We start from the raw sequence: 27,803 nt of genomic DNA, 5'->3' as shown, positions 1-27,803 counted from the left end.
CACGAGAGCCTATTCATTTGAATGGACTGCCGTGCCCCGTAGGGAAGAAGTTCCTGAACTTCTTCCGAAAATGCAGCCCGCACGGGAACTTCAATTCCCAGTACGGTTGCTTTTTCCAGTGCGGCAGAGTGCCACTAGAATTAATGGCACCTGCCCACGGGTCTGCATTCCTCTGTGCGGGTGGTGCGGCTGCATGGACTTTCTTGCGGATCCGCAGCGGCACCACCCGCACAGATGTGAACCTAGTGAGTTAAAGGCTTCCCAGAGCTAGGGAGGGATTAGGATGAGTCTCTCCCTTTTCCCTGGTTGTTCATGGCCCTGCCCATTGCTGTGGGTCCAAAAATACGTGGGGAGAACTCAAGGCCTAGCTCCTTTCCACATGGGAATACAAAGGGGAAGGACTGCTGCACCATGTAGTCCTGCTGGAGCACGTGGCCTCCCTATTGAGGGCATCTTTTGGGATTCATCTAGAAAGGATTCGATCAGAATGTACTTATGCTGAATGGCAGTGGCCCCCAACCTTTTTGGCACTAGGGATTGGTTTTGTGGCAGCCAATTTTTCCCCAGGGAGGGGGGAGGGGTGTTTCACAGATTCAGTCCACAGCCCCCCTTTACAGCACAGCCCTCTTTATAATCAAAGTCCCTTTAAAGCAGTCAAACAGTGTTCTCAGTTCAGCTTCACATTACAGATCTCAGTCCCCCTTTACATTACAGTGCAGTCCCCTTCCCCCTATCATAATGGGAAGGTGTTCTGTAGTCCAAAAAAACAACTGGACAGAACTGATAACATTGTTTGTGATTCGCACTAAAAGTTACAGGCACACTGGATTTCCAGCAGGATCATCAAGTATTTTTTCCAGTTATCAATCAGATATAACAAAACACTTGCCATTGTATTTATTAATAGACTAAAATACAGCAAATAGGAGACGTTTATTTCTAAGGTTTATTCACATATACTTTAATTCATAGACTGTTCTGTGTTTTCATTGACCAGAATTTTCAGCATAAACCCTTACCTTTATTGGCTTCTTCAATCTGCTCCGACAAGGTTTTCCTGTCTGCTGTGGCAGCTAGAAAAAGGAGAACTGCAGTGTAAACCTTTCATCATATATTAGAAAGTTAGATTGTACAGCACATGTATTATGTATACAGTATTATAGGACTGGCTTGTGAATGCTCATACTGACAACTCATGGGGCCCCCGGGGCAATAGGGGATCATGGGGCCCCTGTGTCCTTGCCCAAACTCAAAAAAGCCTATGAAAAAGGTACCAGGGGCATCTCATGGGGCCCCCTACTGACCCCAGGCCCTCGGACAGTGCCCGAGTTTCCAAATGGTCAGTCCACCCTTGGTTCCTAACCCTAAAGGAGCATACAATCTAAGGTCTCTAACTCACATTCATACATATACTAAAGCCAATTTAGACAGGAGCCAATTAATGTACCAACATGTCTTTGGAGTGTGGGAGGAAACCGGAGTACCCAGATGAAACCCATGCAGGCACAGGGAGAACATGCAAACTGCAGGCAGGTGGTGTCGTGGTTGGGATTTGAACCAACGACCCTAGTACTGCCTGGCAGAAGTGCTAACCATTTAGCCACTGTGCTGCCCTTAGGAAACTATAACATGCAAAAAACAATTTTAAGAAATACTGTTCAGCAGGGACCTTTTTTGTTATTCAATCTTGGGGAAAACAGATATCCTTCGAATGCTTGGGAGATGTCATTAATGCATCTCATGGGGCCCCCTACTGACCCCAGTTCCCGATTTTCCAAATGGTCAGTCCGCCCCTGCTCAGATGTGAACATCAAGCTATGCTATCAGTCTTGCAGAGACAGATAAGTAATCAGTGACCGAAATACTAAAGTTTCCTGGAGAAAAGCCTGCTCCAGCTTCCCTCCAACAGTGGTCACATGACCAAAACACCAAGGCATTTAGTCATGTGATGCCTGTCAAAGGGCATGATCAGATTTCATATTAGCTGATTATCTCCTTTATCAGTTATCAAAGCCTGGAGCAGCATGTTCTATTATATTACTTATTTATTTATTAGTCTTTAGTAAAACAAGATAAAAGCTCCACTTTAACTCTATTTTAATAGTTTCATAAAATAGTCCATCCAAAAATAAAGAAAAAGTCCCAGAGGCTGTGATGAAACAGAAGAAATCCAAGGACAGTTGTTGTGTCACCAACCACAGTAGTGAGTGACACAACTATCCTTGGATTTCTTCTGTTTCATCACAGCCTCTGGGACTTTTTCTTTGTTTTTGGATGGACTATTTTTTGACACACTGTTCACAATTTTCTTTGCTTTTTGTAGCGCTGCCCTTCTATGTGTTTATTGCTTTTGCCTAGTATCAGGGTTTTGTGTTCAGCTGCTATATGTTATACACTTTATTTTTGATTATTGATTATTTATTGTACTTCTCCATAGCGCAGATTTATAAATATATTTTTATCTTTATTAATAGTTTCATAGTGAAACAACCTATTATCAACATCGGCTTTGAGTACCCAGCTTCCTTCTGTCTGGCCTGGTGGATGAAATGAGTGTTGAGATGATGATGTCTGATTTCAGACATTCTGAGCTAAATAGAGAGAGCAGAAGCAGAGAGAGCAGTATGTGTTGAGATTAGCTGTCTTTTTTTTTTTTGTGGTGTTTGGATGTGTTCCGGCTCATTTCTGTGCAGAAATTATTGCAGCAGTGTCTAATATATTTTCTTTCATGCAAAACCTCAAAGTATGGTGTACCGGGTCCATTTGAGTATCGGGAAAACGCTTTGCATGCATTTTTCATGATGAAAAAAGGCTCTGGACAGCATCTGGAAATGGAAGAGTTACAAAAATCTTCCAAACGCAAAGGCTTATAAACGCGGTTAGCCACGTTTACAAGCATTTGGCGTTTGAAACGCTGATAAAATCTACTCCTGAACGCACGTTTTCTGCATTCAAGAAAATGACTGTAAACTCAACTGCCTGTAAAGGATGATGTGTACATGGACACAGAAGAAAACATTAGGGAGAGTTCAGGGGCTGCTGAAAAAAACGCAAAAAAGCTCCTAAACGTGAGTTTATCAGCTGCAGTGTACATGGAGCCCTAAAGTGGTATTAAAGGTCTCCTTATGATTTATCTCTACAGGTAACCCCAGGGGCGGACTGACCATTTGGAAACTCGGGCACTGCCCGAGGGCCTGGGGTCAGTAGGGGGCCCCATGAGATGCCCCTGGTACCTTTTTCATAGGCGTTTTTGAGTTTGGACAAGGACACAGGGGCCCCATGATCCCCTATTGCCCGGGGGCCCCCTGAGTTGTCAGTCCGCCCCTGGGTAACCCTATAATGAGGCTTACTTGTAGGTACAGTAAATATCTCCTAAGCATGCACCGTTTAGGAGATCTTTACTTTAGCAGTGCCGGTGATGTCACTGGCACATGCGCACCGCGCTTTCAATGGACGGCATGCGCGGGAGTGATTGCGGCTCAGCCAATCAAATGCAGGGCGCGCGCTCTCAGCACATATGTTTTTCTTAATTATTATTATATTATAAATATATATTATTATATATTATTTGCATGAAAATGTGCGGCCGCTCGGCGTCAAGGCCCAGAAACCGGGAGGTCGCACATTTGTGTGCGGCCGGCGCCAAGAGGCTAAGTTGTCTATACAAAGTTTTTTTCGTTCAGTCAGCAGTGCGAAAAAAAAAAAATCAAACTCCTCCATCCACACAAACCTCCACGCTAATACATTGTATTCTGACATCGTCAACAAACATTTTCCAGCATGTCCCTTCAACAGAAGTCAAAGAAACGAGTGGAGATGGCCAAAATTTGACTTTGACCAGTGTATGGCCAGCCTTAGTTTTCAAGCTCAGACAGCCAAGAAACTCTGCTGGTGTGACTCCCTCAAGAGTTGGTTCTGGCCAGCTCAGTGGATTGCTTTACAAAAAGTCCTGGATTCTTTCTTGGATACACAGAATATAACTGGATATAACATTTATAGGTAAAGTTGATCCAGGGAATATCCGATTGCCTCTCGGGAGATCAGGAAGAAATTTTTTTCCCCAGCAGGAGCAAATTGGATCATACTTTGCTGTGTTTTTTTGCCTTCCTCTGGATCAACTGTGGGTATAGGATTATAACTTTTTTTTTCTGTGGTTGAAATGGATGGACTTTTGTCTTTTTTCAGCCAGACTAACTATGTAACTGTGTATGTGTGTATTCAGCTGATTGTCGCCAGATATGGCCGAAATTGGCCGCATTAGCCAAATGTTAGCTCAAGTCAGTGGCCAGCTTTTGATTTTTCATTTGTGAAATTCACCTGGAATGATCCAAGCATAATCCAAAGACAGGCCAATACTAGGCTATATACACCTGGGCAATATAGTCATTTCTGTCTGCCTACAGATATCTACAGCTCACAATGTTATAGTTGTACATAAACCATTTACCAGTCAAATCTGACCATCTTCCCATGTTTTTGCCGAACTATAACCAGCTTCTCATTCTTACCTTGTGTAGCTGTTTTCTCATTCTTGTTTTTTTGTTGTGATTTCTGTTGAATTAAAATACAATTCTTTTAGCAAAATTATAAGTCATATGAAAAATTAGTAATACTGTACATATTAATTTTTAGGAAAGAATTACAGAATGATATGTTCATTAATTGCTTTTGTCAACACCTTCACTATATTTATTTTTTTCAGATGTTCATATATTTTCCTTCAATCCCACATGGAAGAAAAATATATTTGAAATACTACAATTTTGGCCGTATTCAATATATTTCAAAATATACATATATATATATATATATATATATATATATATATATATATATATATATACTGCATGTTGAAGTGCGTTTTTTTATATTACAAAATATATGAAAAATATTTTTAAATACATATATTTTTTAAATATATTCTTCAGATTCAGATAACAAAAGTCATTTTAACATATATTTTTCATATATTTTGTAATAAAAATGCATTTCAAAATACAGTGTGTGTATGTGTGTATATATATATATACAATAAAAAAAAGAAAAAAATATTTAAATATATATATATATATATATTTGAAATACTACAATTTTGGCTGTATTCAATATATTTCAAAATATATATTTATATATATATATATATATATATATATATATATATATATATATATAAAATAAATACAATAAAGAAAAAAATATTGGTCGTATTCGGTATATTTTAAAATATATATATATTTCAACATACAGTGTGTGTGTGTGTGTGTATATGTGTGTGTGTGTATATATATATATATATATATATATATATACATACAATAAAAAATAAATAATATATATATATTTAAAATACTACAATTTTGTCCGTATTCAATATAAATATATAGATAGATAGAGATAGATAGAGATAGATAGATAGAGATAGATAGAGAGAGATAGAGAGAGATAGAGAGAGATAGATAGAGATAGATTGATAGAGAGAGAGAGAGAGAGAGAGAGAGAGAGAGAGAGAGAAATTTTTTTAAAATATATTGAATACGGACAAAATTTTAGTATTTTAAACATATGTCAATATATTTGGGAAGAATGTTTTTTAAATATATTTAAAATACACAAATAAAAGCAATCATAAATAAATACTATGTAAAAATAAATAAATAATAATTAACTCTTAACCTTAACCCCTTTAACCCTTAAAAAAAAGTAATAAAATAATACTAATAATTATAATAATAATAAATGAATACATACATTTAAAATAAATACACAAATAAATAAAATTAATCATAAATAAATAATTAACCTCTAACCTTAACCCCTTTAACCCTTAAAAAAGTAATAAAATAATAATAATAGTAATAATAATAATAATGCATTATTATTATTATATTTTTGTTTGGGTGTGTTTTTATTATTATGATTATTATTTATTTATGTATTTAAAAATTTTGGGGGGGTTAAGGAGTTAAGGTTAGGGGTTAATTATTTAAGATTTATTCATCGTGATTTTTTATTTATTTGTGTATTTATGTACTTTTATTTATTTATATATTATTACTAGTTTTTTTTTTTTTTTTACATTGTTTCATTTGAGCAGAAAATCACACAAAACACGAGTCAAAATGCACAAAAACACGGAAAGACGTAGAAAAATGTGCCAATCGTGCGTTTCTATCCACTTCTACAGGGAATAAACACAAAAATCTGCCCAATTTGAGCCACAAAAAAAGCTCCAGTACTTGTTTGAGCTTTGGCTTCAGGCGACTTGGGGTGGAGATGTGAACCATCCCCATTGAGAATAATTTATTTTTTCTCCTCCAGCGTTTTGGAGCTTCGAGCTACAAAACACTCAGGGGTGAATGGCGCCTAAATCCAACCCTTTAAGATCAACTCTACCCATGGGCAGTGCAGATGATAATAAAACCCGACAGAGCAACTAACCCGTTCCTGGCATAACCAACCACAGAACCCGTGTATGTTAGATGTATAATAAAAGGAATAGGCTGACAACGTTGTCTCTTTCCACTCTACTGATTCCAGCAACACTAGCTATTCTGTCGTGGATGACAACTCACCGGTGGCAGAACTGCAAAGAATCAAATTGACTTTTCTCCTTTTTTTGTTCTCTCCATGCCTGAAGACTTACTAGCAATCTAGTTTCTATGGCAATGCAACCAGTGAAACAGCTTCCCTCAGGAAAAGTGGCAGTTACATTTTAGATATTCACTCCCCAGCCAGTACGATGAAGCGCTCAGACCTGCACACAGTGGATCAGTGATGCCTCTAGAATCTTCTGTGATTAACCTCCTTGGTGGTATTCCCGAGTGTAGCTCGGGATAAAGTTTCAGCACCAAAAGCGGTAACCCCGAGCTACACTCGGGAATACCTTGCAGCGTTGCTCCAGGATCCCTCGGTCACTTACCTTGTCCTGCGCTCCTGCGATGTCCCTCCTGCAGTGTCCCCGGCAATGTCCTCCGGCCGATGCCGGCATCTGTCTTCTGGGTTCCGTTCCCTGCGAGCGTCGGGACGTACGGGGGACGGAACCGGTGGGAGATTCAAAATTGTGACATTCACTGAATACACTAAAATCTGATAGTATAACATTCCTGTATCAAACCATTTCACATACATTTTGTCCCGAGTGCTTTGTCCTGCGCCCTGCCTGCATTTTGACTGTTCTTTTGGCCTGGAAACTGAGAAACGTCCATGGCGTCCAAAAAGCGTCCCTTTAGGTCAAAAGCGGTTTTAGACCGGCTAGAGAACAGCGATAGTAAATCAGAACCACTTGCAGAATTGAGTGATAATGATTCGTGGGGGAAATTCCTCATCAGACACTGAAAACGATTCTGCGACTTTGCTCAGCGATGTGCGAACTTGGCGCTCTATTTCAAATTTCAGTGTTTTTGGTTTGATTATATTATTGAATTACATTTATTATTATTATAATATTATTTTTATGATTATTTATTATATTATAATTTATGATTTTGTGTTTCAAATTTTATCATACCCAGGATGGTTACTAGACTCTTGTTCAGACAGATTTCAGTGAGTTATTCCTAAAAATTACAGCCTACAATAAAAAAAATACATATTTCCATGCAAAAAAATGTACTGCTTTGAGCACAGAAATACTGACATAATCAGACCGCTAGGGAGGTTAATTGCTAACAGTAGCAATCTCTAATAAATCAAACCAATGGCTTTCTATGCTGTAGGCTACACAAGAAGCACATAGTAATGTACAGCGCTGAGCAAACTTTTTGGCGCTATATAAATACTGTATAATAATAATAATAATAGTAGCAACTGGTAGTAGCAGTGTTGGGTGACAATGTGCAGTGAATATCACATCATACACAGCCAATAATTTCATCAACTGCTACTGTTAATGTGTAAATGCTGGAGATTGTAGATATATACTGCTACACCTTGCATGTATATATTAGCCATTATTGCTACTGCCCAGATGAAAAAAAAAAAAGAAATGAAAGATCTGAATGAGTTTATACGCACCTGAAAAGGTAAGGCCAAGCACACGCAGCACACAGCGGAGAGAAGTAGTAGGGTCCTCATTATTTCGATGCTGAAGATCTTGAACTGTAGAGTCATCTTCAAAGAGTCTTTTGAATGACTGTAGCCCCTGAGAGTCTATATAAACCTCTAGGCAGCCCTTCTGAGCATGCCCACCACACTCCAGGAGGGAGTTGTAACACCATGGGAGGCAACTATTGCTATGTACTATTGTCTCCTAATGGCAGGTCTTGTTTAATTCAGAGTGCCCATAGAAAAGCTTGACAAACTGGTGACCCAAGTTTCGACCATTACGTGCAATTAGTGATCGGTGTTATAATATTTTATAAAATTTTTTTTGCTCAAAAAAACGCAAACGCAGAAAATGCTGGAAAACGCAATCGTGGCTAAACGCTAATGCAAAAACGCTAAAAAAATCTGAAAAACGTTTTTAATGTGACTTTACACAGCTAACGTCACCAGCGTTATCAAAACGCCCGTGTGCATGAGGGGTAATGGGACAGCTGGTGATGCGGCAGGGACACAACAAGGTGAGGGACGTGGAGGCAGAAGGGGAGTGGATGCCCGCTAACAGGCGCTGCCATGATGGATCTAAAAATGACAGGTGCTCTTTAAATGTAAGGAATCCGACTCATTCTTGCTGGTAGTTAGAAGCTTTAATATTTGCAAACCAAACGAAGGTTTCCTTTTTAGAATAATAAGCTGTCAGGTTAGTAAAACAGCGATATCAGAACTGATTTTAGGTTAGTAGGTTCATCACACATAGCTGGAGAACGACTCAAATGCTTTTATTTCATGTTTTTTTTTCATGGTTACTGTGACATTGTGTGAATGCATCAATGCAGTGCATGTTATCTCCGCTTGTGTTATCTAAGCTGCATTTCACACTGAATAAACTAAAGTTATTATTATTATTATTATACAGGATTTATATTATTATTATTATACAGGATTTATATTATTATTATTATACAGGATTTATATTATTATTATTATTATTATACAGGATTTATATTATTATTATACAGGATTTATATTATTATTATTATACAGGATTTATATTATTATTATACAGGATTTATATTATTATTATTATTATTATTATACAGGATTTATATTATTATTATTATACAGGATTTATATGGCGCCAACAGTTTGCTCAGCACTTTACAATATAACGGGAGATAATACAGCAACAATACAGTTCAATACAAGAGGGATAAGAGGGCCCTGATCCTTGGAGCTTACAATCTAGGACTTAATAATGTATCTTAAATAGAAAACTATCTTTAGATAGATTTTTACTCCAAAGCATTTTAGTAAAATAAATTTAATAAAAATAAAAAAAAAATCTGATTTAAAAAAAAATGATTTAAATTAAAAAAAATAGATTTTATTAATTAAATTTTTTTTAAATCATCGATTTTTAGCCACCCTGCTTAAAACTGGGGAGTACAAATTTTGGTGCAGCTCTGCATAGAAACCAATCTGCTTCCAGGTTTTATTGCCGAAGCTTAATTGAACAAGCTGAAGATAGAAGCTGATGCTGAGGCTCCCATACACAGTTGCACCAGATTCTGAGTGCTCCAGTTTTAGTAAATCTCCCCCATTGTGTCTGCTACTTCCACCGCTTATGCAGGCCATAGACGTGGGGAAAATCGGCCATTTTTTTCTTTTTAAATCGTAAATCGGTCGTTCAGACGGCCAACGTTGCCACTAATTAAAAAAAAAAGTTGGCGGGTTTGAGTCCCGTCTACGGCCGTCAATTAATATAATAGCGGTGTCCCTGCATAGAGACCCGCTTTTATATTTGACAGAAGAAATAGATTATGGAGAAGAAGAAGAGAAACAACATTGTATCTATTAGTACTTGAATAGAAACATCTGTATCCGAAATGCATACAAATAGATACAATGTTGCAACTTTTTTTCTTCTCCATCTTCTTCTGCAAAATCTATTTCATCTTCTCCTCTTTTCTTCTATTCTTCTTCTTGATATTCTATTTCTTCTTCTCCTGCAAAATCTATTTCTTCTATTTCTTCTTTTTCTTCATAGTCAATTTATTGTCAAATCGACCAGAAGAACGGCAGATTTGACCATAAATTACCGCAAAAATCGGCCGATCTAACAAATCGTCCCAGGATTTTCCAGCATGGCCGATTTTCAAAATCTCTTAAAATTAAGAAAAACGCCTGACATTTTTCCCCACTAACGGTATGAATATCAGCCTATTTTTTATCGGCCGAGAATGCGGCGAGAAAATCGGAAATCTATGGCCTGCATTAGTTCTGGCCTATTACTACAAGATAGAAAATAAGGCATTGCTGCAAAACCTTATTAAAAGAGACATTTTTTTCAAGTGAAATATATCAGTTTTGAGTATTGATGCTCTATGTAGGCAAAGAGATAATGTAAAAGTAGAAAAGCTACAAATTCAAATTATGTGATACCAGAATATGACATTGCTGACGCTGTCCTTGAGAATCGTACTGTTTGGTAACCCACATACATCTTAATGACATCTCCCAAGCATTCGAAGGATATCTGTTTTCCCCAAGATTGAATTAAAAAAAAGGTCCCTGCTGAACAGTATTTCTTAAAATTGTTTTTGCATGTTATAGTTCCCTATGGGCAGCACAGTGTCTAAATGGTTAGCACTTCCGCCAGGCAGTACTAGGGTCATAGGTTCAAATCCCAACCATGGCACTACCTGCCTACAGTTTGCATGTTCTCCCTGTGCCTGCGTGGGTTTCATCCGGGTACTCCAGTTTCCTCCCACACTCCAAAGCAGGGGCGGACTGACCATTTGGAAACTTGGGCACTGCCTGAGGGCCCGGGGTCAGTAGGGGGCCCCATGAGATGCCCCTGGTACCTTTTTCATAGGCTTTTTTGAGTTTGGGCAAGGACACAAGGGCCCCATGATCCCCTATTGCCTGGGGGCCCCATGAGTTGTCAGTCCACCCCTGCTCCAAAGACATGTTGGTACATTAATTGGCTCCTGTCTAAATTGGCCCTAGTATGTGTATGTGAGTTAGAGACCTTAGATTGTAAACTCCTTGAGGGTTAGGGAGCAGGGGTGGACTGACCATTTGGAAATTCGGGCACTTCCGGAGGACCCGGGGTCAGTAGGGGGCCCCATGAGATGCCCCTGGTACCTTTTTCATAGGCTTTTTTGAGTTTGGGCAAGGACACAGGGGCCCCATGATCCCCTATTGCCCGGGGGGCCCCATGAGTTGTCAGTCCACCCCTGTTAGGGACTGATGTGAATGTACAATATATATGTAAAGTGCTGTGTAAATTGGCATCACTATATAAGTACCTGAAATAAAGAGTAAGGGCAGTTCCCAGCTACCTATGCCCTTTGTTTAACAATCTTTTGCCTTTAAAGTGTCCACAATAGACATTTTGAAATTCATCCTGTTGGTGAGTGTATTTCTCTCTTTCGTCGGGGGGGGGGGGGGGGGGGGAGGGGGTGTTAGTGGAAGGTTCTCTTGGGTGAGGGGGGATGGGGCAGAGGTGTTGTTGGTCAGTGTCAGGTTCTCTCCGTGTGGGGGGGGGGCTCGTGTTGGTCGGTGTCAGGCTCTCTCTGCCAGGGGGGGTCCAATTTCTGTGTTGCCTAGGGTGGCACAAAACCTAAATACACCACTGACAGCCATATTAGATGCAGATGTAAACATGCTACTGGCATGCCATGATGTATTATACCTACTGACATGCAAACAAAATGGGTGGACCACCTATGAGCCCAAAGGCTTTCACATCACTCAAATTACTAGAAAAGAGGAAATTCTCCCATGGGACTTTTCTGCAGCCAAAACCCCCCAATTTTCTTTTTTTTATGTATTGTTTTTTTTATTTTATTTTTTATTTTTAATTTAATTTTATTGTACAAACTTCTGAGTATAAAATGTCATTGTTAAAAGAACTTTTACAAAAATACTCTGGTTTTAGATAAATTCAAACCAATATACCCCAAATTCAGGCATATAAAGACCATTATACATATGCATGAACAGCATGCTTTAATTGTCACAATTTCCCCAATCTCATATCATTTTTAACATGTTATTTTCAATACTTTAAATCTGCAACTTTCATTAAAATAACACCCGGTGATACTTCCACGAAGTTCCTTGTTCACATACTTCCTATTATCGGGTGACAACACTTTTTCCCTTTTTCACTTTTTAATCTCATAATTTTGCTTCTTCATTGTCACCCTGTTATGCGAGCTCCTGATGGAGACCACAAGTGGCCTTTTCAACCCATTATGCAAGCATGATCTACTATTGTCACCATCAGGAAAGCCATCCTGACAAATGCTAAGTAGCCATCATTGAAGTGCAGACAGGAATAGCTGCAGGAGACCGGCAGCATTAATTAAAATGACAACTGCTTATGATACACAGTGGTTTAGCAAACGAAGTATCATCCAGTTAGGGTTTACATGCACATTATGTGATGTCATTGTTTGGCTTGTAACATACATGTTCAACTTTCTTTTTTTTAGTTGTTTATTTTTTTGTAAAATTTAAATATTTATTAATTTTTCAGATAAACAAGTTATACAAACATACTCATTAAAACCTTAGCATATTATCAAAACATTTATCGTTTCATCCCTCCATCCCCCCCCTGTCCCCCCCTCCCCCTACCTATATACCACCCATCCCCCCCTCCAATCCCTAAACCCTTCTGCTCTGCATTTTCCTGTTCATTTCTGCAGATCGTAATCCCTATAAAAGAAGAAGAAATATGTTTCTATATTATTCTATGTTAATCCCCCATAACCTCTAAGGCTAGCCTTGACTTTTTGAATTCCTCCCATTTGTTCCATCTTGTATGGTGACTCTCCACCTTATCTTCATTCAAATGATAAAGTTCCTCCAATTTACATATTTGATCCACCCCATCCACCCAGTCTTTTATTTTCGGCACCTCCTGTCTCCTCCAATACTTGGGTATCAGTCCCTTTGCTGCATTCAAATAGTACAATAAACCAGATTGTTTGTATTTTTTAACTGAAAGCTTAGTACTATGAAAAAGGCAAATCTCTGGGTCTACTAGAATATCAACCTCTGTAATTTTCTGAATCAAGTTTACTATTTTCCCCCAATACTCTTGTATTTTAGAGCACTCCCACCCAGGGGCGGACTGACCATTTGGAAACTCGGGCATTGCCCGAGGGCCCAGGGGCATTAGGGGGCCCCATACGATGCCCCTGGTACCTTTTTCATAGGCTTTTTTGAGTTTGGGCAAGGACACAGGGGCCCCATGATCCCCTATTGCCCGGGGGCCCCATGAGTTGTCAGTCCGCCCCTGCTCCCACCATATTTGATACATTGTGCCTCTGCCTCTACATCCCCACCAACACAAAGGTGAATTATCTCCACTCAATCTGTGTGTCACACTCGGGGTGATATACCATCTTGCCAAACACTTATAATCCATTTCTACCTCCTGCATATTTATATTTCTGTTCCGAAAATTTTATACATTTTCCTCTGTTTTTCCGCATCTATTGTTACTTCTATTTATCTTTCCCATTTTTCTATATATGGAGGACTTATATCTGCGTTTATTTCAGTGAGAATCCTATATATTTTAGAGGTTCCGTGTTTCCCATCTCCCCGTGTACCTAATTTTTAGTTGTTTATGGCTAGTTAAGACTTCTTTATGGGTGACTTTTATTACATGGTATCGGGAAAATACTAGTTAATCTTTTTTTTTTATAAAAGTGATGAAGGTATATTACCAACAACTGCGCTGAATATATAAACAAGTGATAAATGCCTTTATTAAATAAATAATAAATGTGTATAACCACATAAACTAAGCTGCCACTTTAAAAATAAATAAATCATATAAAAAAAACACTTTAACAAGTATTCAAGTGGCGCATAATCAATATTTGATGCAAAACAACAGTAAAATTTATAGAAGTGAATAAAAATATTCCACAAAAAAGTGTATATATATATATATATATATAATATATATATATATATATATATATATATATATATATATATACTGTATATATATATATATATATATATATACAGTTGTGTTCAAAATAATAGCAGTCAGACATCACTAACCTGATCAATCACTGTTTTTGATAGAAATGATATTTCTACATGGCAAATAATTTACTAGCAGGTGTAGTAGAGTAATAGAAACCCAACAGACCCAACAGTCATGACATGCATGCTGCTGATTCTGTGTAATTGAATCACTAATATTTCAGCTCTTTCTCTTTTCTATCTTTCTTGGCATAGTGCGCAATGTTAAGGGTCAGCAGAAATATGAACGCCAAAGATATAGCCACCAGTGGTCTAAGCTACTGGAAACAAAGTCAGGGAGGCAGGAGAAGTTTGCCAGTGGTAAAAGACTGGCAAACTTCACCTGCCTCCCTGACATTGATAAATATTACAGCCAGTGTACCATAAGTATGGAGTATCAGGAGGAGAAAGGAGTCCTTGATCTTCACTTCCTAAGTTAGAATACTGGAGTTCAAGAGTACCTGTCTTGGGATTCTGTTTTTTTCAAGAGAGAAGGAGATTGAAATACCATAGTGGTCTGATTTATCTCTTGAAGATCATCTGTTAAAGCTTAGTTTGCCAACCATGAGGGTGGGAGGCAACACTTACTGGTTAGTGCACACCTGAGAGGGGGGCACTACACACACACACATATATACAGGTGAAACTCGAAAAATTAGAATATCGTGCAAAAGTTCATTTATTTCAGTAATGCAACTTAAAAGGTGAAACTAATATATGAGATAGACTCATTACATACAAAGCAAGATAGTTCAAGCCGTGATTTGTCATCATTGTGATGATTATGGCTTACAGCTCATGAAAACCCCAAATCCACAATCTCAGAAAATGAGAATATTACATGCAATCAATAAAACAAGGATTGTACATAGAACAATATCGGACCTCTGAAAAGTATAAGCATGCATATGTACTCAGTACTTGGTTTGGGACCCTTTTGCAGCAATTACTGCCTCAATGCGGGGTGGCATGGAAGCTATCAGCCTGTGGCACTGCTGAGGTGTTATGGAAGACCAGGATGCTTCAATAGCAGCCTTCAGCTCTTCTGCATTGTTCGGTCTCATGTCTCTCATCTTTCTCTTGGCAATGCCCCATAGATTCTCTATGGGGTTCAGGTCAGGCGAATTTGCTGGCCAATCAAGCACAGTAATCCCATGGTCATTAAACCAGGTTTTGGTGCTTTTGGCAGTGTGGGCAGGTGCCAAGTCCTGCTGGAAAATGAAGTCAGCATCCCCATAAAGCTTGTCTGCGGAAGGAAGCATGAAGTGCTCCAAAATCTCCTGGTAGACGGCTGCGTTGACCCTGGACTTAATGAAGCACAGTGGACCAACACCAGCAGATGACATGGCTCCCCAAATCAACACAGACTGTGGAAACTTCACACTGGACTTCAAGCATCTTGCAGTGTGTGCCTCTCCATTCTTCCTCCATACTCTGAGTCCTTGTGCCTCTCCATTCTTCCTCCATACTCTGGGTTTCCAAATGAGATGCAAAAGTTGCTCTCATCAGAAAAGAGGACTGTGGACCACTGAGCAACAGACCAGGTCTGCTTTTCTTTAGCCCAGGTAAGATGCTTCTGACGTTGTTTGTTGTTCAGGAGCGACTTGACAAGAGGAATATGACATTTGAAGCCCATGTCCAGGATCCGTCTGTGTGTGGTGGCTCTTGATGCACTGACTCCAGCCTCGGTCCACTCCTTGCGATAGTCCCCAACACTTTTGAATGGCCTTTTCCTGACAATCCTCTCCAGGCTGAGGTCATCCCTGCTGCTTGTGCACCTTTTTCTTCCACACTTTTCCCTTCCACATAACTTTCTATTAATGTGCTTTGATACAGCACTTTGGGAACATCCAACTTCTTTTGCAATTACCTTTTGAGGCTTTCCCTCCTTATGGAGGGTGTCAATGATGGTTTTCTGCACAACTGTCTTTTCCATGATTGTGATTCCTACTGAACCAGACAGAGAGACCATTTAAAGGCTCAGGAACCCTTTGCAGGTGTTATGGCTTAATTAGCTGATTAGAGTGGGACACTTTGAGTGGAGAATATTGCACCTTTTCACAATATTTTCATTTTCTGAGATTGTGGATTTGGGGTTTTCATGAGCTGTAAGCCACAATCATCACAATTATGACAAATCACGGCTTGAACTATCTTGCTTTGCATGTAATGAGTCTATCTCATAAATTAGTTTCACCTTTTAAGTTGCATTACTGAAATAAATTAACTTTTGCACGATATTCAAATTTTTCGAGTTTCACCTGTATATTGAATTGTTTTGCACAAGATTGTTTCACATGGTGATCTTCTTTTGGATGGACTTATTTGGACTTTTTTTTTATTTTTAATTATATATATATACTTTTTTTGTGGAATATTTTTATTCACTTCTATACACTTTACTGTTTTTTTTGCACAGAATATTGATTATGCGCCACTTGAATACTTGTTAAAGTGTTTTTTTTTTCTTTAATCTTTTTTTTTTGGCTATCTCTGTCAGGTCCTTTCATTGTATTTTTATGTCAACCTTCATTTACATAAGATGACCTAGATCTGATCTAATATCTTGCATCTTAATATGAACACTCCCATGTACTGGAATTCAGAAATGGTCATCAGATAAAAGTCTTAGCATGTCAATAGGAAGAATACAAGACCTCAGACTTCAGGTAGATACAGATTACACAATTCCTGCGGGAGATATCTGACAAAATGTTCTGCAAATGAGGTACAGAGTCTCCAGACAGTGATCCAATTACACAAAAACAATAGTTAAAGAATACTGAAAAACTGAAATTATTTGCAACCACCCAGATAATAATATCTGCTCAACTCATGTAGGGCTTGATTGCTCTCCAGAGGGTGTTTGATGGCAGTCTGACTGCCTGTTGTAACCCCTAAAAATCTGCACCACCATCAATGGGTCCCATTCAATGGGTAGTACTGCCTGCCAAAATGCGACAGGGAGGGATAATTTTGCATGTTCACCCCCAACTGCTGCTTTGGCAGCTTAATGCTGGGTAGGAAGTTTTTTTTTATTCAAGCCAGTGGACTGAACGACAAAACCCCATACAGATCATACTAACACATGCCATGTTAGTGCGGTGACCTCCCTGCTGAGCTATTGTGTTCTGGCAGGGCCCCCTCCTCCCACCAGAACACACAGATCAGCGCTTGCAGCCATTGGCTGACAGCGCTGATGGGATGCTGGTTCTCCAGCATGCTGGTTCAACAGAAGCCAATCATGAGACCCGCTTCTGTTGGACAAGGAGCTATACACGTGGGCCAAACGTTTGACGGTTCCTGCCAAATCTACCGTTTTCAGATGATTTTCAGCCCATGTGTACCCAGCTTAAAGTGGAGTTTCACCCAAAAGAGGAAGTTCTGCTTTAAAGATTGGACCCCTGCTCCCCATTAAGGATTGGCACCTTTGGGGAGCAGGGGGGGGAGCTGGAACCCAAATTTGACAGGTACCCGCTTCCACTTCCACTGCGATCGTCTAGGCAATTGGAAGCAGACATTGTCCTCCTACCCTCCCTCCCAGTAGTCTTCTGGAACATGTGACAGGTCCCAGAAGACGTTGAGGCCGGCCAATCAGGAAGCGCAGCACTACTCGTGCATGTGCAGTGGACACTCGGCTCCGACCCGCAAGCTGTCACAGCCGGGTGCCCACACTGAAGATGCCGGCGCCTGGAACATAGGACGGCCGGTGAAACAGGCTGTGGAGAGGACACCGCTGGACCGAGGGACAGGTAAGTGGCTGTTTTTTAAAAGTCAGCAGCTACAGTTTTTGTAGCTGCTGACCTTTATTTTTTTACAGGGTGAGTGGAACTCCGCTTTTAGGGGGAAGCAGCTCATGATTTTACAAATATAAATGAGGCCTAAGATGGTTGAGTCCCACTTTAAAGTGGAGTTCCATTCATTTTTGTGTTTATTAAAAGTCAGCATCTACAAAAACTGTAGCTTCCGACTTTTAATAAACACACACTCACCTGTCCTGGGGTCCAACGATGTTCTCACCAGGGTTGGACTGACAACTCATGGGGCCCCTGGGCAATAGGGGATCATCGCCAGCCTACCTCAACACAGGCTATCCCCACTTCAGTCTATCCTGAATTCTGCGGCCAGACTCATCCACCTTACTAACCGCCCCGTATCCGCCACCCCCCTCTGCCAATCCCTCCACTGGCTTCCGATTGCCCAACGCTTCAAATTACTAACATTGACGTATAAAGCTGTTCATAACACTGCCCCAAACTACATCACCAACTTGATATCCATCTAGCACCCAAAACTCACTCTCCACTGCTCACAAGACCTCCTACTCTCCAGTTCCCTGGTCTCCTCCTCCCATGCCCATCTCCAGGACTTCTCCAGGGCTTCCCCCATCCTCTGGAACTCACTACCCCAATCCATCAGACTGTCACCTACTCTCCTCACCTTTAGGCGCACCCTGAAAACCCATCTCTTCAGAGAAGCCTATTCCGCCCTCACCTAATTGCCGATCTCCTCCGCTCTTCCCACCACTCTATCTCCCACAGCTATTTCCTCCTGTACCACTATCCCCTCCCTCCTAGATTGTAAGCTCCAAGGAGCAGGGCCCTTGAACCCCTCGTGTATTTTATTGTATTGTTACTGTACTGTCTTCCTTTATAATGTACAGCGCTGAGCAAACTGTTGGCACTATATAAATACTGTATAATAATAATAATAGGGCCCCTGTGTCCTCACCCACACTCAAACCACACCCAAAAAAGCCTATGAAAGGTACCAGGGGCATCTCATGGGTCCCCCTACTGACCCCGGGCCCTCGGGCAGTGCCCGAATGGTCAGTTCGTCCCTGCGCCTGGCAGTACTAGGGTCGTTGGTTCAAATCCCAGCTATGAAACCTCCTGCCTGGAGTTTGCATGTTCTCCCTGTACCTGCGTGGGTTTCCCCCGAGTATCCCAGTTTCCACCCACACTCCAAAGACATGCTGGTAGGTTAATTGGCTCCTGTCTAAATTGGCCCTAGTATGTGTATATATGAATGTAATTTAGGGACCTTAGATTGTACACCCCTTGAGGGTGAGGGACCTTAGATTGTACGCCCCTTGAGGGTTAGGGACTTTAGATTGTACGCCCCTTGAGGGTTAGGGACCTTAGATTGTACGTCCCTTCAGAGTTAGGGACCTTAGATTGTACATCCCTTGAGGGTTAGGGACCTTAGATTGTACGCCCCTTGAGGGTTAGGGACCTTAGATTGTACGCCCCTTGAGGGTTAGGGACCTTAGATTGTACGCCCCTTGAGGGTGAGGGACCTTAGATTGTACGCCCCTTGAGGGTGAGGGACCTTAGATTGTACGCCCCTTGAGGGTGAGGGACCTTAGTCTGTACGCCCCTTGAGGGTTAGGGACCTTAGATTGTACGCCCCTTGAGGGTTAGGGACCTTAGACTGTACGCCCCTTGAGGGTTAGGGACCTTAGACTGTACGCCCCTTGAGGGTTAGGGACCTTAGATTGTACGCCACTTGAGGGTGAGGGACCTTAGATTGTACGCCCCTTGAGGGTGAGGGACCTTAGATTGTACGCCCCTTGAGGGTGAGGGACCTTAGATTGTACGCCTCTTGAGGGTGAGGGACCTTAGATTGTACGCCCCTTGAGCGTGAGGGACCTTAGATTGTACGCCCCTTGAAGGTGAAGGACCTTAGATTGTACGCCCCTTGAGGGCGAGGGACCTTAGATTGTACGCCCCTTGAGGCTTAGGGACTGATGTACAATATATATGTAAAGTGCTGTGTAAATTGATGGTGCTATACAAGTACCTGATATAAATAAACTAAGTGCAATCCAGTTTGGGTATGTATGCGAGTGATACAATTGTTTGGTTTCGGTGTCTTGTATTTGGGGCTATTAATTGTAAATAAAGCTTCATTGATATTCACTTTATTTTGAATAGTATAATATTTTATGAACTTTTGTTTTGTTCTTTCTAACTAGCTTTAAGCTGCATTATTGTGTAAATACTAGTCTAACCTCTTGCTGACCATGATATGCTGGCAAGAAAGGTGGGCTTTAACGCTCAGCCACCGCACCTATGTGTCCATGGCAGCATGAGCTTGTGTGGGACAACTCTTGGTCAAAGCTTCTGATTGGGTGTCAGGAGGTCATGCACCTGATCATATAAGAGCCAATCAACCGCTGCCACATAATCCAAAAGCATTGCTGGCATTAAAACCCCACTTAAAGGACTGATGGGTAGCGGCATTAAAATGTTGCCTTTTGACTGTTTTTCTCAGGTCCATTAATTGTATATTTATAGAAATAGTCTTCATTTACACAGGTTTGATCTACCCTCTTCCATATGAATACAAGCATGTCTGTGTCCCAAGGGTTTCCCATGCTTACAATGGAATTAATACACAACCATCAGATAAAGGAAGAGTATCAGGACTTCACAGGACAGATTGTTCTGCATCTTTGCATAAACTGCCTTTGTAGTGTTCTGGTCACTTTTACTTCAGAAGATGTAGGAGAGCCAGGTAGGGACAAATTACACAATGGCAGCCAGAGGTCATTGAAACAGGTTGATGCAAATAAGTCGCGGAGTTCCCAGGCAGGGCCAAATTACACTTTACAAAAGCAGTATTTAAAGACTACCCCAAAACTGGAAATACTGGAAACCACCTAGAAACCAGCCCATCTGCAGGAAGAAGGTTCAAATCAAAACATTGGTGGCCTACTGACCATCACATCTACTACACAAAGACATTTCTTGTTCCAGTATGAATGTGCCCCTGAGCTCAAAACCAGGTTAATAAAGCCATGATTTGATGAGGTTAGTGTGGAGGAATTCTAGTGTTCTGCTCTGAGCCCCAAAACTCAACCCTACTGAACGTCTTTTAGATGAATTAGAATGCCAGTTGAGAACCAGGCCTCTAACATCAGTACCTGATCTCACACATGGTGGGGTTATTTACTAAAACTCGAGAGTGCAAAATCTGGTGCAGCTCTGCATAGAAACCAATCAGCTTCCAGGTTTTATTGCCAAAGCTTAAATAAACAAGCTGAAGTTGGTGCAGCTGTGCATGGGAGCCAATCAGCTTCTAAGTTCAGAGTGCTCCAGTTTTCAGTACAGTAAATCTACCCCCATTATTTATTTATTTATTACAGGTACTTGCAGGGGCAGACTGACAACTCATGGGGCCCCCGGGCAATAGGGGATGATGGGGCCCCTGTGTCCTTGCCCAAACTCAAAAAAGCCTATGAAAAAGGTACCAGGGGCATCTCATGGGGCCCCCTACTGACCCTGGGCCCTCGGGCAGTGCCTGAGTTTCCAAATGGTCAGTCCGCCCCTGGGTACTTGTATAGTGCTGTCAATTTACACAGCACTTTACATATATTGTACATTCACATTAGTCCCTAACCCTCAAGGGGTGTACAATCTAAAGTCCCTAACTCACATTCATACATACACATACTAGGGACAATTTAGACAGGAGCCAATTAACCTACCAGCATGTCTTTGGAGTGTGCGAGGAAACCGGAGTACCCAGAGGAAACCCACGCAGTCACAGGAAGAACATGCAAACTCCAGGCAGGTGGTGTCAGGGTTGGGATGATCTTTTAGTTGAACAGGCACAAATGTCCACAGACACTCCAAAATCTGATGGAAAGCCTTCCCAGATGGGTGAAGGGTGTTATTGCTTGCTTCAAAGAGGGACCCCAACTCCATTTTAAAATGAGAGGTCCAAGAAACTAATGTAGGTGTGATGTTTAGAAACCTTGGAACATATTTTATTTCAGGTACTTATATAGTGCTGTCAATTTACATAGCACTTTACATATATATTGTACATTCACATCAGTCCCTAACCCTCAAGGGGTGTACAATCTAAGGTCCCTAACTCACATTCATACATACACATACTAGGGACAATTTAGACAGGAGCCAATTAACCAACCAGCATGTCTTTGGAATGTGGGAGGAAACCGGAGTACCCGGAGGAAACTCACGCAGGCACAGGGAGAACATGCAAACTCCAGGCAGGTGGTACTGTCGTTGGGATTTTAACCAATGACCCTAGTACTGCCAGGTGAAAGTGCTAACCATTCAGCCACTGCGCTGCCCATATGTGATTGTTAACTCCACTCCTTATTTCATCTTAATACATTTTCTTAAAAAAAAAGCTTTAATCATAAATATGGTTTAGCTGTGTAATGTGTATTTCTCTGCAGATATACTAAAAGCCATATTATATAATAAATCACTATTTTATTCCACATTTTATCAAAATCGTACATGGCTCCTTCTCCTGCTTCACTCAAACTGAGCACAGTTATCATCAACCTGAAGCTAGCCGTATTGTGCATAGAATTTGTCACTTTGCACCAGTAATGGCCAACTTGTTGTGGGGGCCTCAACATTATTATTTATTACAGGCACTTCTATACCTGCTTCCCCTCCACCCTATAGCATATATTTGTAAATGCATTCCAAAGAGGGAGAGGGGGGAGAGAGAGAGAGAGAAGGGGGGAATGGAGAGGGAGAGGGGAGAGAGAGAGAGAGAGAGAGAAGGGGGATGGGGAGGGGGAGAGAGAGGAGAGAGAGATAAGGGGGGAATGGAGAGGGTGAGAGAGAGAGAGGGGGAGAGGGGGGAGAGAGGGGGGATGGAGAGGGAGGAAGAGAGAGATTGAGAGAGAGAGAATTGAGAGGGAGAGGGGGTGGAGTGGGGGAGAGGGAGAGAGAGAATGAAGAGTGAGAGAGAGAATTGAGAGGGAGGGAGAGAGGGGGGAGAGAAGGGGAATGGAGAGGGAGAGAGGGAGAGAGAGAGAGGGGGGGGTAGAGAGAAAGAGAGAGGGGGTGGAGAGGGAGAGAGAGGAGAGAGAGAGGGGGGGATGGAGAGGGAGAGAGGGGGGTGGAGAGGGAGGGAGAGAGTGAGAGAGAGAGAATTGAGAGGGAAAGGGGGGAGAGGTGGGAGAATGGAGAGGGAGGGAGAGGGAGAGAGAGAGTGAGAGAATTGAGAGGGAGGGAGAGAGGGGGGAAGAGAGAGAGAAGGGGAATGGAGAGGGAGAGGGGGGGAGAGGGAGAGAGGGGGGTGGAGGGGGAATGGAGAGGGGGGGAGGGAGAGAGAGAATGGAGAGAGAAAGAGAGGGAGAGGGTTTTGAGAGGGAGGGAGAGAGGGGGGAAGAGAGAGAGGGGGGGTGGAGAGGGAGGGGGAGAGAGAGAAAGAGAGGGAAGAGAGGGGGGGTGGGGGAGAGAGAAGAGAGGGGGTGGAGAGGGGAGAGAGGGGGGGGGGGTGGAGAGACAGAGAGGAAAGAGAGAGGGGGGGGTGGAGAGGGAGAGGAAGAGAGACTACAGGCAGCACAGTGGCTAAATGGTTAGCACTTCTGCCTGGCAGTACTAGGGTCATTGGTTCAAATCCCAGCCACAGCACCTCTTGTCTGGCATCTGCATGTTCTCCCTGTGCAGGTTTCCTCCCACACTCCAAATACATGCTGGTAGGTGAATTGTCTCCTGTCTAAATTGTCCCTAGTATGTGTATGTATGAATGTGAGTTAGGGACCTTAGATTGTACATCCCTTGAGGGTTAGGGACGGATGTGAATGTACAACATATATATAAAGCACTGCATACATTGACAGCGCTGTATAAGTACCATAAATATATGTATTTATTGAATATGGCCAATATTTTAGTATGTCAATATATTTGGGAAGAATACTTGTAAAATATATTTTTCTTCCATGTGGGTACTCTTTCATTTATAAAGTGAAGCTTTGCCACACTAACATAGCTTTGGGGGAAGTGAGTGATTCTGCATTCGCAGGGTACACAGTCTGCTGGCCTTTAGTAAATCCACCCCAATGTGATCTGAGCAGAAAGCTTGCACCATGGAACTTCTGCTTTACTTAACTTTTCTTTATTGGAGCGGCAATTGAATTAGAAAATGAAATCAGAATTATGCAACATATTATTTTCAGAATAAAACCTCTTTTAAATGACTGTATATGATCCAGGAACAGAACACAATAGAAGCAAACAATAGTATTGCTGGAATAAAGGACACACCAATACATATTTATAAGCAATCTGTCTGTTTTTGAGAAGACAATGCTTTCCGTATTTATTATTACATTGAAAAGCAGTGGGCAGAAATAGGAATGTTTAAGTGGAAAAAAAAAAACGGGAGATATTATTTCAGTTCTGGAATAATTATAAAATCATTCCATTGTGAGGAAGTCAGGTAATGCAGAAGGCCTCGGATGAGAATGTTTGAAATAGAAACTGTCAGAGGTATAATAAAAAGCCTCAGGGCCCTATTGCCAATCTGTTCAGGTTTCGGAAAGCTTGTATTTTTGGAAAGGGTCGGGGACTTTTTTTTAAAAGTAAAAAGCAGCTTTTTTGCTACAATAGAGTTCAATGGAGAAACGGCTGAAATGCATTGTAGTGCGTTTTTGCCGCGCTTTCTGTTTTGCATTATTATTCTGCCCAGCAACAAAAAAAAATTCCATCGTAACTAAAAAAAAAATGAGGTAAAAAGGCATGAAAAAAGGCAAAATGAATTGCGAAAAGCACTGCAAAACTGACAAAAAAAGCAAACTGCATGGGTGTGAACAGAGCCTGCTGCAGCCACCACGTCTAATGATTGGTAAGCTGCAATATATGACATTTTTGGTTACAAATGGAATTTTTTATTTGTTGCCGGGCAGAATAATAATGCAAAACGCAAAGCGCGGCAAAAACGCACTACAGTGCATTTCAGCAGTTTCTCCGTTGTAGCAAAAACACTGCTTTTTGCTTTAAGAAAAAAGTCCCCGACCCTTTCGGAAAAACGGGTCAAAAAAGCATAGGTGTGAACATGTTCCATAGGAGACCATGTTAAATGGACTGTAGTGTGTTTCTGTAAAAAGCACTAAAAAAAACACATTGGTGTGAACATAGCCTTAGTTTTCTTTTTAAGGCTTTTCCCCCTCTGTTGTCACCTGCTGATCTGGTCAGTAAAACAGCTCCTTTCTTAGAGGGCCCCCACTCTGGATGTAGTAGCACAGGGGGCACGCTTGGACAGCAGCATTGTCAGTCTGCGGGGGAGAAGAGTGTTAGGTGGACTAGCAGGTTTACATACACTAACAAACTGAAGATATACTCCAGCTCACACTTTATAATCAGTTACAGCAAACAGTTTTTTTTCCTTTTTGGATAAAGGTATTACATAAATAAACAACGGCTGATCATTGTGCCCACCCCTGTCAGTGGTAAATGGGTTGTCTGAACACTCTTAACTGATACATTTTATTTATTTATTTATTTATTTATCGAGTTTATATAGCGCCAAAGGGTTTGCTCAGCGCTGTACAATAGAGGGGGGACAATACATGAAACAGAACAGTATCATCAAACAGCACACGAGGGGTTAGAGGGCCCTACTCTTTCGAGCGTACAATCTAGGAGGGAGGGGGTAGAGGCACAGGAGGAAACGGCTGTGGGGGATGGAGTGGTAGGAGGAGGGAAGGGCAGCGGCTGTTAGGTGAGGGTGGGGTAGGCTTCCCTGAAGAGGTGGGTTTTCAGGGAGCGCCTGAAGGTGAGGAGGGAAGGTGACAGTCTGATGGATTGGGGTAGTGAGTTCCAGAGGATGGGGGAGGACCTGGAGAAGTCTTGCAGTCGTGCGTGGGAGGAGGAGACCAGGGAGCAAGATAGAAGGAGGTCCTGTGAAGAGCGAAGGGTACGGGTAGGGTGGTACCTGGGAATCAGGTCGGTGAGGTAGTTAGGGGCAGTGTTGTGAATGGCCTTATAGGTCAGGGTGAGCAATTTAAATTTAATGCGTTGGGCAATGGGGAGCCAGTGGAGGGAGAGGCAGAGGGGGGTGGCAGAGGTGGAGCGGCTGGTGAGGTGGATGAGTCTGGCCGCTGAGTTCAGGATGGTCTGAAGTGGGGAGAGCCTGCACTGGGGTAGGCCGGTGAGGAGGGAGTTGCAGTAGTCCAGGCGTGAGATAATCAGGGAGTGTACTAGTAGTTTAGTGGTGTCTGGGGTAAGGAAGGAGCGTATCTTGGCGATATTGCGGAGGTGGAGTCTGCATGTGTTTGTGAGAGATTTGATATGAGGTTGAAAGGAAAGGTTTGAGTCCAGAATGACGCCAAGGACTTTGGCTTGCTGGGCGGGATTGATGGTGGTGTTGTTGGTAGTGATGGAAAGGATGGGGGGGGGCGCGGGCTGGGGGGAAGATGAGAAGCTCGGTTTTGGAGAGGTTGAGTTTGAGGAAATGGAGCGACATCCAGTCAGAGATGTCGTTTAGGAGGTGAGTGATGCGGGCGGAGAATGTGGGGGTGAGGTGAGGGGTGGATAGGTAGATTTGAGTATCATCGGCATAGAGGTGGTAATTGAAGCCGTGGGAGTGTATGAGTTTGCCAAGGGAGGAGGTGTAGATGGAGAAGAGAAGGGGTCCAAGGACAGAGCCCTGGGGGACCCCAACAGAGAGGGGGAGTGAGGAGGAGGTGGCACCGTTGTAGGAAACGCTGAAGGAGCGTTGGGATAGATAGGACGAGAACCAGGAGAGAGCGGTGTCTCTGATGCCAAGGGAGAGTAGTTTATTAAGGAGGAGGGGGTGGTTGACTGTGTCAAAGGCCGCGGAGAGGTCTAGGAGGAGGAGGACAGAGTAGTCGCCTTTGGCTTTGGCGGTTAGTAGATCGTTGGTGATTTTGAGGAGGGCAGTTTCGGTGGAGTGTAGGGGACGGAAGCCGGACTGTAGTGGGTCAAGGAGGTTGCTGTCAGTCAGGTGGGCGCTTAGGCGATCGAAGACCAAGCGCTCAAGGAGCTTGGAAGTGAGTGGCAGCAGGGAAATTGGTCTGAGGTTGTTGAGGTCAGTGGGGTCCAGGGAGGGCTTTTTGAGTATGGGGGTGATGTGCGCATGTTTTAGGGGGGAGGGGAAGACGCCAGTAGAGAGGGAGAGATTAAAGATGTGGGTAAGGGAGCGGATGAGGGAAGAGGGGGGTGACCGGAGGAGTTGAGAGGGGATAGGGTCCAGGGGGCAGGTAGTGAGGCGGGCTTCTGAGAAGACTCTGCTGACTTCCTCAGTGGTAGTAGGGCTGAAGGAGTGCAGTGATGGGGGGGTTACGGTAGGCAGGGCCTTGGGTGTGGTGGGGGGCAGTGCCGTTGCGAGGTCAGAGGAGGGGAGAGATGAGGGGGTGATGGAAGGGGGGAGGCTAGATGGGGAGGTAGATTGCAAGTTGACTATGTCCTTGCGGATTGCGTCAATCTTGTTGTGGAGATGAGTGGCAATTTCGTGGGCGGTGAGTGAGGTACTAAGTGGAGGAGGGGGGGAGAGAGCAGGGAGTTGAAGGTGGAGAAGAGTCGGCGAGGGCAGGTGGAGAGGGTGTTAATCAGGTTAACAAAGTAGGCCTGCTTGGCGGCGTGGAGGGAGGAGGTGTAGGTGAGGAAGGCAGATTTGTAGAGGGAGAATGCATGAGGGGACCTGGTTTTGCGCCATAGTCTCTCCAGCGCACGGCTGCGACGTTTGAGGAATTTAGTGTGGTCGTTCTGCCATGGTTGGAGCGGTCTGGGTTTGATGTTGCGTGTGGTTACGGGTGCCAGAGAGTCTAGGGTAGCTGATAGTGAGTCGTTGTACGTGTTAGTGGCTAGGTCAGGACATGACAGTGGAAGGATGCTGTCGTGTAAGCGGTCGGCAGCCGAGTGGAGGGGGGCCGGGTGCAGGTTGCGGAGGTTGCGGCTGGT

The 27,803-nt window shown here is 42.4% G+C and overlaps 1 protein-coding gene across 1 annotated transcript in view; it reads right to left on the bottom strand.

The window, feature by feature from the left end:
• The window catches only part of LOC149455002 (embryonic protein UVS.2-like), a 96,376-nt gene that overhangs the window by 28,144 nt on the left and 40,429 nt on the right, over positions 1-27,803 (bottom strand). The window contains exon 2 of the mRNA XM_089686824.1: positions 1,020-1,073. Within this exon, the coding sequence (XP_089542950.1) occupies positions 1,020-1,073 (54 nt within the window). The remainder of the gene's footprint in view (positions 1-1,019; positions 1,074-27,803) is intronic.

The sequence above is a fragment of the Staurois parvus genome, unplaced genomic scaffold (assembly GCF_062004578.1).
Source record: "Staurois parvus isolate SC_StPar_1 unplaced genomic scaffold, SC_StPar_1.0 ptg000412l, whole genome shotgun sequence".
NCBI classification, from domain to species: Eukaryota; Metazoa; Chordata; class Amphibia; order Anura; family Ranidae; genus Staurois; species Staurois parvus.
This window is presented reverse-complemented; position numbering and strand designations above follow the sequence as displayed.